The 12,520-nt window shown below is 42.2% G+C and overlaps 1 protein-coding gene across 9 annotated transcripts in view; it reads left to right on the plus strand.

Annotated features, from left to right (window-relative positions):
- The window catches only part of MCF2L2 (MCF.2 cell line derived transforming sequence-like 2), a 3,251,461-nt gene that overhangs the window by 3,204,744 nt on the left and 34,197 nt on the right, over positions 1-12,520 (plus strand). For all 9 annotated transcript variants that reach the window (XM_069618639.1, XM_069618638.1, XM_069618642.1 and 6 more), the window contains one exon: positions 9,318-9,421. In XM_069618639.1, the coding sequence (XP_069474740.1) occupies positions 9,318-9,421 (104 nt within the window). The remainder of the gene's footprint in view (positions 1-9,317; positions 9,422-12,520) is intronic.

Consider the following 12,520-nt stretch of genomic DNA (forward strand, 5'->3'; position numbering starts at 1 on the left):
TATAATAATATCGAAAACACAAAATGTACTTGGGGACCAATACCCACGTACATCTCAATAGCAAAACACGAATGAACGCTTTGTGTAGAACATTCAAACGACAATTATTCACGCATTGTTGATCTAGTTAGATGGAACTGTCAAGATCCATACCTCGGGCTCCTCATAGACTTCCATTGATGATATTATTGAAGATGATGCTTCAGTGACTCCCTGAAACACAGTAATTGCATTAGTATGGTTTTCTATTTTGATAAAAAGAACAGAAAGTTTGTGCAGGCGTGAACGGCTCATCTAAATAGACCTGCACAAATGATCAGTTGTCTAAAATAAATAATGGATATCTAAATATGATTCGATTTGCTCGATCGTTGGAAGTGTCACCACCCAGAAATCTGCATCAACTACTAGGGGTGATGTTCTTGTAGAAGAAGCTCCGTCATCTCCCTGAAACATAGTACTTGCGTTAATAAAGAAGGAAGTACAGCGGATGTAATCAAGTCATATGATCTCGCTTGATCGAGCTGTCAGTATCCATACCTCGAAATGCATAAGAACATCAAGGGACGATGTAACTGCGGTGCACACTTCTGCAAGCTGTTGCGCCGACCCGTAACTGCACGCTCCCCCTTCTTCTTGGACTAATGCTCCATCGACTCCCTGAAACATAGGACTTTCATTAGTAATGAACACAATATTGAAAAAAGAAGACACATAGGAGGGCGACGACAGAAGGACATATCAATGGCTAAAAACGAAAGAAACATTGTGTGTAACAATCACGCTACAAGAATGCAAGATCTGATGATCTCCATCGATGGAACTGTCCTGAAACGTACCTCGAGCATCTGAGTGACATCAACGGTAGTCGTCAATACGTTGGACTCCTCAGCATCTCCCTGAAAGACAGTACTTGAATTATTTTGGATAACAATAATTATAACTGAAAACAAAGACTAGAGGACGAGTACAAGGGTGTACCATTAGGTAAAATAATTACACGATAAATTAAAACTATTGATTTACATGCCTAAAACAAGTCAGTGGCAGAATAGCCAAGTAAGATTACCCGATAGGCGCTTGAAGTGGCTGATGACTGCAATAACGACACGGATGGAGAATCTTCCGCCTTCATATTGAGTGGATACATAAATGGGGAAATTATTGTTAGCTAATGCTACACACTACCGCAAGGCCGAGAGATAAATACGTAAACTTGACTCACCAGTGGAGGGATGTGGACGAATAGAGTGGGAATAGCGGTTGAGAGCAATTTTCGCCTCGCTCGCGGTGTGTTCTTCTTTATTAGCAATGATGTGGAGTACATGTCAGAGGTAAAGTGCCTGCTGCAGATGCGGTATCGATCACCCCTCTTGTCCGCAAAGACTTCTAGGACTCTACTTTCAAGCTCAGAGGGTGGATATCCGCAATATCGGACCCATTCTCTTATCTGATCTATTGTCTTAGGGAAAACATGCATTATAGTACCTTCAGATTTATTATGGGTCTTCGAAGGGCAACCGCCAATGGAACAGGCAGGCATTGTGGAAAGTTCTGAAAAGTAAAGATCAACAATTCTCTATGAATACCAATGTGTTAAAAAATTAAATGACACATAAAAGGTTCAATGCAAGGTATGTTTTGGTTCTTGGAACTATACACGTTATTCACATGCGGATAAGTATTTGAATAACTTTAAAAAAATAGAAAAATAATTTGACTAAACTCAGAACATGTGACTAGTTCCTTGCATGTACTGTCTTGAACAAAAAGAAATTGGACGCAAAATGAGTATGGTACATGGCCTTACCTTGACGAGCAAACAGTTAGATGCAGGGATCAGAGTAGTTTCTTGTCGTAGAACAGGGAGCAGTTCACAGGTTGCAAACTGACGAGTTTCCTCGAAGTGGTCACGGAAGTTCACAGAGGCGAAGAGCAGATAACCAGCACCTTCACGGGTTGACTAGCAAAGTGGCTACAATCAACGAAGGTAGCTGACCAGAGCACAGAAACGAGTCACAGAATACTCAAAGTAACACACAGAGAGTAATGGAATCGAAAATCTGCTGCTGTGTGTTGTGAAACGGTGTGTTTATACTTATTGAGGAAAGAGGCGTCCTGCCATTTCCATGGCGACACTTCATTAGCTGAGGCGCAGCGATTGTTGACACGAAACGTGCTTTGGCGTTGGGAAATGGGCGGTACGCGTCTGCTGATGTCAGGCTCAGGGGCGGGGGATTTGATTTAGTGCCGCAAAAGCAGGTGAGCCAGGGCGATGCGGCAAGTGATAGGATTATCAGAAAATGGCGGCTGATTTCGAGTGCGTTAATGGACGAAACGTCGGGTAAGGTCCATAGGAAAGTTTTCTACGATCTACCGAGTTATACTTAAAAACACATGGCCGAACCGTAGGGACAATAAAAAAAAAGTCCCGGAACTCTCCTTTAAAGGTTATAGGGTGGTTTCAACCTGTATGCTCGTCAGATGTTTTGGACTACAACCCCCACAATTGCGCACTATTGACTGTGCTGGTAGGGCTGATGGAAGTTGTAGTCCATAACATTTGGAGAGGCAAAGGTTGCAGACCATAAGAGAAGGAAGTTGTTTTTTAAAAAGTTCAGAAAAGAAAGAGTTAAGCTGGGCCCAGGAAATATGTATGTAAAGAATCATTAAGATTTTGGCTTATTTTCTGTTGTTTAAAATAGTAGTAGTTATATTTTCGATTTTATTTCTCTTAAAATGTAGTATGCACCAAATCTATTATTTGAGATTATTTTTTCCCATCAAGATCTATACTTTCCTCCCTGCAACGCCAGAGGGTGGGGTGGGGGGGCACCTTTTATCACATGATGTGGGACTGTACACAAATACAAGTGTTTTGGGGGAAATGTGTTCGTAAGCTGTCTACAATATTGGGTTCTCGGGTGCCTCTTGACCAGAATCTGGTGCTGTTGGGGATTGGGGAAGATGCAGGGTTCACGACGTACGAACAGATATTCCTGGCTGTGATGATGGATCTGGCATAGAGGTCTATTGCAATGATGTGGGGGTCGGTGGAACGACCGCAACTCTCTCAATGGACTGCTGAAGTGGACCGTTGTTTGTCCCTGGAGGAAAGGGTTTATAATGCAAGAGGTTGCCCCCAAAATGTCAGAAGATAGGGGGGAGTTGGGTGAGGGAGGGATAAGGAATACTTTGCTTTGTTTCACCCAGTCCCTCCTGGAACTAATCTGGTACTCTACAGGATCCCCTGGCCCCTATTATGTTATTGAAATGTATGGTGTCCTTTTGATGTTGTCCAATCAAGCACTGACATATGTTTTGGTTTGTGTAATGTTTTTATTTAAAACAATAAAATGTTATATTAAAAAAGATGTATACTATTCTGTCTTTATACTTTCACGATTTTCACATAGAACTGGATCAGGTATTGATCAGCGATAAAGATGAAAGGGGTGACAGAGATAGATGGCCCTTCAATGCAGAAAACTCAACCCAGGTTATGATTGAGTCCTTGACGGAGAAGGTGGAAGCCATTTTTCATTATGTTTGGCAATGGCCTCCGATCAGCAAAGACTTTATTCACTCACAACGAAATTGATACTTACCAATGTTCCTGGTAGGTTCCCAAATTTTCCTCAATAAAACCCAGTAATATTTGCCTCCGGCCATCTAAAACGACGGATAAAGTAGATGGGCCACCCTATAAAAAATCTCCAAGCAGAAGCCGGCCATTAGAAATGCCTGAAGTAAATACGGACATCATTACAGTACCGGATACCTCAGACACCACATGGAGATCCCAAGATTCGGTGAATATTGCAGCAGCATCAGAGGAAGACGCTATAGATGCCCTATGCGCTGAGATCTCCATGATGGACGCGGTCTCCCCTAATGTTGCAAAGGCTTTACAACATGGAGATATACATTACTCCTCGCAAGCAGAGTTTGGTGATACGAAGGAAGTGATAAACATCAAAATATTCCAGGATCTGCTAGAGAAATGGGCAAACGTGTAATAACAAGAATACAGCAGAATGGATCCAAAAGAATAGTAACATTAAATGGCCCCTTAGATAAATGGGTCCATTTTCAAACTCCAGATACTGTGAAACCACATAAATTCCAATTATCTATGCCAAATACAGGGAGCTACAGGAAAATGGATCAGTCTGGAACAGACCTGAGAGTGGGCCATACAGCTCGTACCAGTGGGGCAGAGGAGGGGTCAGCAAAAAACTCTCAAACAAGCATGGGATGATAATCAAGAAACATTGGAGGATCACCCTTGTTGGATTTCAAAGACCCAAACACAAGCTAGGGTGGGAAATCCTAAGCTAATATTAAAGAGCTGACAAGGATACCCGTTAGACCAGATGAGTACTATCCAAGACCCCTCCACCCCCAAGGCTAGTGACCTGGACACAATACAGGCGTAATTTAATTATGACCCTAATAAAGGGGGTTTGTCGGTGAAACTGGATGAAATTAACACCACAGACGCGAGCCCATTTTTTAATAGAACTGCCCTGCTGCGTCTGTGGTCTACCATGCAATGGTTATCGCAAATAACAAATAAAGACATAGCACAGATTAAACAGCCCAAAATTGGAAGTTCAACTAATTGGGCACTGATACATTTTACCAATAGAATTGCGGTGTCTTTACTATGCGCAAATGCCCAGGCATTATTAAGAAGTGGCCTTGAGTTAACAGCATGTCAAGCACGATCCCAGAGCTTGGGAAGTAATAATATAAGTGAATGTGACCAGAAAGGCATGAAGAGGGGGGGGGGAGGTGGGCGACTTGGGGAAAATAGCCAAAATGTACACGTGTTGTACCTGAAGTAAGACAAAATACTGGTCACTGTACATTAATCTATGACACCCTGACTTGGGAAGAACAAAAGAACAATGTTACATAGTTAAGCAGGGACAGTCCTGCTTATTGACCGCTGAGCCTCGCAAGCTGGAACACACAAAGACACAGTCATCTGTTAAATAACGGTGGCTCATTGCAGCAATTAAAAGTTTTTCACATCTTTATGCTGCAAGAGGCATGGCTTGACTGGCCCTGTTAGTAGAGGGTTACCACATTCACCAAGAATTGGCAACTAACTGTGAACGAGGTAGACCCTACAGTGGCCTTGTAATAGCAGTAGGCCAGAAATGTTGTTCTAGACGGGTGTCAGTTGACTCAGCAAAGGGCAGCCTTATGGCGGTAGTGGCGGACCAAGAGGGGACTACAGATTGGGAGCTGCTACTTATAAATGTATAAGCCCCCCTGGGGTTAAAGGGCCCGGAGGACATCCAAAACAGTATTGACAATATACTGTTAACAACAGAGGGGGCTGGTGCGACACAACAGATAATAGTGGGTGGTGATTTAAACTCTTGATGTGTCGACACCAAACTTAGAGGAACATATAATAACATTTTATCAAGGAGTGTGATGCGGCAGGACAGAGGAAACAACAAAGGAGCCAAATGGATTTATTTCTTAAATCAGTGGGACATGTGGATGCTGAATGGTAGAACGGTGGGTGACATTCCGGGAGCATACACTTGGAGGGGGAACAATGGTGTCGCCACGCTGGACTACGTATTCAGCAACAATGCTTGTCTACAGTTGGTGAACATTTTTTCAGTAATATACACTGAATACAGTGATCAAGATTTACTGGCATTGGAAATGAATATACATACCCAGGAGGGTAGGGTTAGCGGGTGTAAGAACATCACAGTAAACCATGCCGGTAACACAGTTCGGTGGACAGAAAATAATCTAACCAAGATTGATGCATTGTTAGGGGACTTCTTAAGGGCTCCGACAAGTGATATAGAAAGGATGAATGAGGCAGAACTTGAAAGGAGGATCCATCAGCTAACTAGAAAGGTGGGGAGGATTAAGAATACAGGGTCAGTTATCTGTAACAAAGCTAGTTACAGATTTGAAAAGACCATACGGGATGCAAAACGTGTTATGAGCAGAGAAATATGTTAGCTGCGCACTAATGGGGGCAAGAGTTTGGAGCTGGCCATACGAAGTAAAGAGATTAGAAGTAAATTTCAAATATGACTTAGATGCTGGAAAGCTTCTATTCGCAACGCAGATTGGCAGTTTATGATTAAGCCTTACGTAGTAATTACCCTCGAGCAATTTGAGGAAAACTGTCAAAAGCAAAAGGCGAGGTTAGAAAATTGACCGTAAAGCCCATACAGGAAATAACATGGAAGGCCAATTTGGAGGATAGGGCAGGTGAGAAAACACCAAACTCGAGCCCAGACTTTGACTGGAGGTTGGACGCTTACATTTACCACTGAGATAGTTAAAAAAGCAATTCGTAAATTGAAAAATTCAAGATCTCCAGGACCAAATGGACTGGCCAATGTTGTTCTTAAAAAGAATCCAGATCAATGGGCTATTATATTAAGGGCTTTATTTGAGAAGATCTGTGAGACTCAGCATATTGCCGAATCATGGCAGCAGGCGGTACTCCTACTGGTCTCCAAAAAGTGAGATAGGATGCTACCAGAAAACTATAGATTATTATCAGTGCTAGACGTGACGTGAAAGATATTTTCTTCCTTTGTGCTGAAAGCTATGCAGTTATGGGTAGAAGAATCAAAGATACTACACTTTACGCAAACTGATTTCCGAGATGGCTCGAGTACGAGTCATAATCTCAGGGTGCTTGATACATTAATTAGAGCCACTCTAGAGACAGGGAGCCAGACACTATACGTAATATTCGTGGATTTCAAGGCTGCGTTTGACAGTGCAGATCGGTTGAGACTGTGAGAGAAGCTCAATGCAGGGGGGGGGGTGCCCACCTTGGATTATTAATATTTTAAAGGGCCTCCACCAAAATACTAAGGCTGGAGTTAGGCTCACGGATGATGGTATAGTTACCGCTATGGTAGAAATACAGAAGGGGGTGAAACAGGGGTGTACCCTAGCCCCGACACTGTATAATCTATATATGTCAGATTTGTCAGAATGGTTAATTCCAGAGGTGGGGTGCTGTCCGAGGGTAAGAGGTTGTCCACTTCCATTTTTACTTTACGCGGATGACCATATCCTTCTAACTCACACCTATTCCGGAGCAAAGGCCATGTTCGCAGCATTATGTAGCTATGCGACTGAGAACAAATTAAGTATAAACATGGGGAAGACCAAAGTCCTGGTGGTGTCTGCAAAAAAAGTAAAAAGACCCATCTTTAGCACGCCACTGGGAAGTCTAGAATATGTAGAATCTTACCCATATCTGGGATTGTACATAAGTAGCACCAAAACATATAAGCAAATAGTGGAAGCAAAGAAGATTAAAGCTCTAAGGATGACCCAGCTGATATTGAAATGTGCAAGGGATACAGCTGGCTTTTCCCTCGAGGGAATAATAATGTTATACAAACAATGCTTCTGCCCCATGGTGCTCTATGGGTTTGAGGCCCTTGCAATATCAGATCTAGCTTGGTTAGACATTGTCGAAGGTGGTTTTTGGAAACGGGTGTTGAGGTTTAAAGCCGTGGCCACAATCTAATATATCAGATTGGAATTGGGTCTGATATCTCTTAGAGGTGAGTTATTGAGAAGATGTGGTTTATTACATATGAAAATCCACGCAAGTCCTAAATGTCAACTACTTGGGTTATTGGTGGCATCAGGATGCGGAAAAGAGAGCTTTGAACGTTTGGCCAATAACCTTTTTGGTCTCATAGGATGCTATCCTGATTTTGCACGGGGTTCCACCTATGAAACTTTGCAAGGTGTTTTCTCAAGAAAAATCATCAAGAAATGGGACTTATAGGGCCTCATTACGACCCTGGCGGTAAGGGGTTAGCGCCATCGTTAGCTGCGCCGACCCCTTACCGCCAATCACGAGTTCCCTTTCCGCCATGGCGGTTTTTACACCTGCTTTTAGCGGGTGTAAAAAACCATGGCGGTAAGGGAACTTGGTGTTAATTACGCCACCGTAATTTACGGTGGCGTAATTAACGCCTTCCCCACTCCCATTATGCCCTATGGGGCAAAAATGGGAATGGGGAAGGGTAAATGGGGATTGGGGATTTACCGCCCCGCCAAGGTCGGAATGGGGCGGTAAATCCCCTTACCGCCATGGCGTTAACGTAGTTAGCACCATGGCGGTAAAGTCACGGCCCTGGCGGTAACTTTCCGCCAGGGTCGTAATGAGGCCCATATTGTTTTTAAATATTGTCTTTTACAGAATTATTATGTATGTAGATCGTAAAGGAAATAAGAAAGGACCTATGTCGATGACTATGTGCATGTCACATATAATTTTGATCAATTTCAGATATTAGATTTTAGACATTGGGCCTCATTACGACCCAGGCGGAGGACCATGGTGCTATTAGCACCATGCTCCATGCCGGTGTCCGCCATGGCAGAATGGGGAATTACCACCCCATTCCAAGGTTGGCAGGCGGTAATTCCCCAGGCCGCCATGGCCCTTCCCCATTCCCATTTTTGCCCCATAGGGCTCAATGGGAATGGGGAAGGCGCTAAGTACGGTGCCGCAAATTGCGGTACCGTGCTTAGCACCAAGGTCCCTTTGCGGGTCCCTACTTTAACGGCTGGTAAAACCAGCCGTTAAGGTCGGGTCCCGCAAAGGGACCTCGTAATTAGGCGCTAATAGGTTAACGGCGCCGCAGCCTTTTACGGCGCCATTAACCCATTAGCGCCTGGGTCGTAAGGAGGCCCATTGTGTTTTAAAGATTAGGATGTATTGAAAAGTGCTATACAATTATTTTGTAAAGTTTTTAGGAAACTAAACAAATAAAGAATAATAATAATGAAGATGATTGTTTATTCAAAAGATGCAGGATGCCGAAAGTAAAAGTACCAGTTGTATTCTAACCTATTTTGTAGCATGGTGCATGAACTCATTTAAGTGTTACAATTTTGTGTGAACGGTTTTCACTTGGTGTAACATTTCACATTGAAACTAGTTATTTTGTTATGTTTTTTCCAATCCTGAGTATAAAGTTTCATTTTAGGTAGCAGAATAATCATATTAAGATCAGCTCCTTGTAGTACTTTGGGGCCAGCCCATTCATGTTTCTATTTCGCCACTTGTTCACTTTGCAATACTTTTTGTTGCTGTTATTGCTTGGGCCTCTCATAGAGAACCAGTCTGTTATCCGATATTATACTGTGCACTTTAAAAAAAAAAACGTCATTTATTGATATCACCCTTTCTCCTCCAAAAACGAAAAAAGCAGGAGTGAAATTTGTAGTTGTCTATGAAACCGAGAAAACGATCAACGCCCATTTTTGCTTTCCTTATTTTTCAGGTTAGTTAAAGGGGTTGCCCACCGGAAGTCAGGTTGGGTTCCATCCAGTTTGCTGTATCCAGTAGAAGGTGATAGCAACACCACTGCTTCAGGGACCAAAACAGGTAAGCAGTGCCTAATTTGAACGAAAATAAGTGCAATGGCCTAAATATTTTCTTGCACGCCTGTGACACATCTGAGCGGGCAGCTCCCCACCCACTGTCGACATCACCCATGGCTGCTCTGAACAGTGTCAACAAATCTGGGGTTAAATCTGCAATTCCCACCAGTTCATTCAGGGTGATTTATGCACTTAAGATGGCAGTTGTGCGATTAACACATACCCATTGACATAACATATTAGTTGTGTTTCGAAATAAGATAAATGTTTAAATGTTTCTTTAAAACACATCATTGTTAACATTTTGCTCGTTTTCTATTGGTGGCAAGTTGAACATGTTTAGCATCTAACCACAGGAAAAGAGCAAAATGCTTTCCTCCCGTGGTAAACTGATGGACAAATGCTGGCAAAATCATGATGAACTTACCTGTCAAACACTGCAGCAAGCTCTTGGTTTGCATTTATGACTACTCCTCTCGACATATGCTTTTTCACTGACATTGGCCTGGTGTCTTGGCTACTTCCTGTTGACTGTCCTGCTGGTGTCAACCCACCCTACTTTTGCAGTGATGCAGGTTATTACAATAGAGAGTTTGCACCACTGCCATGAAGGCTGTGTGGAGAAGTGTGCGGGCCCAGTATTGCCACCGTCTAACTCATTGTTATTAATGAACATGGATAATTAGCTCTGTCCTGCCAACTAGGGTAATCAGGTTCATGAATAACAATGAGCCAGCCCAGGATGCTGATCACCTGGCCAGTGCACACTGTTGTTGCTTGTGTATTACTGCCATTTTGTGTGTTACTACAACTGACTGACAGTTAAAAATATAAAGTTGCTAAAATACCACAACATAAAACTGAGCTCAGAAATAAGCGCCAAGGCTCAGAGATAAGTGCCAGGGCAGAGCCCTGGCAAACACCCCCACAAATTAAGCACGGCGAGGTAAGCATCCATTTGAAACCTGGCATATTATCTTTATTCACAATGCATGGGAATGTATAGGTTTCAATTAGATTTTCAGGATATAGAGTTTACATGTAAAATAGGAATATTTCTTGCTGAATGAGCAAAACCTTTCTTTTGCCTGCTAGGGCACAGCCCTTGAAAAATCTCTTTTGCCGCAATATGTGTGAAGGTGCTACCACACTCTCTTTCCATTGTCTGGAGTCATTAAAGTTTCCACTTATATTTGTCCTATGCTGGAGCAGAGCATGATCAAGGAAACAATTCATCTGCCCTTCACTGATGCTAGCACAGATACAATTTGAAAAAAGTCAGCCATCCCAACAATAAGGGCAGTAAGAAAACAAGCATTGGTAAATCCAATAGGGGTTGGCTCTATTATGTTATGTCATGTTTCTCTGCTTTTGTTTGTGTGAAATGCAGCCTGAAATAAACATCTTGGCCTAACTAAAGGACAGCAATTAGGTACAAACCATTAAAATTAATAATAATCAAAAACTTGTATTCAGCATAAAACCTTTAAGTACACAAATACATACAAAGTTAAAAGATTTTCAATGCCAAAAAATAAAATCAACAAAAAAAGAAGGAAGGAAAAACCCCTCAAATAGAAACACTCAAATAATACTTTCTACAATAAAGACTTGACCTATAAACATAGAACCTATCATTACAAAATAACATTACAATTAATTCATTTTTTATTATGCATACACTGTAAGAACAGTCATGTGTCATAAAACCCAAAATAGAAATTGATAAATAGGTGATATCGGGATAAAACTTAGTGGTTTAAAGAGCACACCAATCATTCTGAGAGGAGAGCCAACCTCACAGCCTCTTGGAGAACGAGCATGCTGTATGTCAGCACTCCTAGACCTACAAAAGGGGGCTCTATCTATGTGGAAATATCTTCAGTATGCGCATTATTCAGGGGGGAGCATTTTTCTGAAACCTCAGCCTTAGCAACCATGCTGTGTGTGTGTACCTCGCAGTGGCAAGAATAACGTGAAGCTCCAGAGACTGCCTTAAAAATGCACAGCCTCATCTACGTGTCGGATGCCGACTTCGCTCAGAACTGGCTTCAAGTAGGAGCATCTCAATTTTAGAATCATGGGGCAGTTTAGCAAGTAGTGTGTCATGGTTTCTCTTGCTGCCCCACACATGGCACACGCCCCAGAGCGGGTATCAGACCATGACTTGGTGAAAGATGCTATTTGCAATATCCCCACCTTAAGACGTACGTACAATGCACGTTCAAATGCCAGGGTAATTTGATCAAAATTAATATTATAACCAACCATCACCCAGTTACATTACAGTAGCTAGCACAAAACAGATACACACGTAAAACAAAAATATAGAGCAAGATGCGTACTGTTCTGCCCAGCCTAGCACATCTGAGACTCGTGCCGTTAGCTGGTGCAACCAATTGCAACCAAGGCCCACACAGAACGCTCAACTTTCAGCAAATCACAATGCCAGAACTGCAAAAAAGAAGGGAATTTGACACATCATTAAGATGGATATGCATTAATACACACTGGCTACATACTACTATCAATACCATAGATGTTGCTCCTATAGCCATCGCTAAAGAGACACCTATGAAGCAAAACCTGAACATGGGCGGCTCCAATTTAGCTTATGCTTCTTTTTATAACCCATCCCCGGAGTCAAAGATTATTTGGAAAATAGTTGCTAAATCTCAGCTTAGAATTGTTTCCTTGAGAAAATTAGCTTTAAGTGTGTTCATTAAAAACAAAAATATTAATTTTGGGCTTATTTCTGAGGATCTGCAATGCCACTGTCTCCTGCAAATTGTACTGTTATTCCAAGATTCTCATGCCCCATATTTCCTTGTGAGCAAAGATGTGGTTTTAGCCTTAGAAGAGATGTTTTCGGAACTGAACCTAATCTGAATACTGTGTGCATGATAACTAGGAACTGAGTCACTTTACACTAGGTCCTTAGTTGCTTCTGCCTGTTTTTTATCAAGTGTTCTTAAAAATATGTTGCCATGGCCTTGAAAGTACATCTCCTTTTTGACACCGATGTCATTGAAATGTGAAAGAAACTCACGTAGAACAAGGGCCTAACTTTCTCTTTTGGTTATTGGGTATTTCTGCTGTTCTG

The sequence above is a fragment of the Ambystoma mexicanum genome, chromosome 10, assembly GCF_040938575.1.
Source record: "Ambystoma mexicanum isolate Mex_15411 chromosome 10, UKY_AmexF1_1, whole genome shotgun sequence".
NCBI lineage: Eukaryota > Metazoa > Chordata > Amphibia > Caudata > Ambystomatidae > Ambystoma > Ambystoma mexicanum.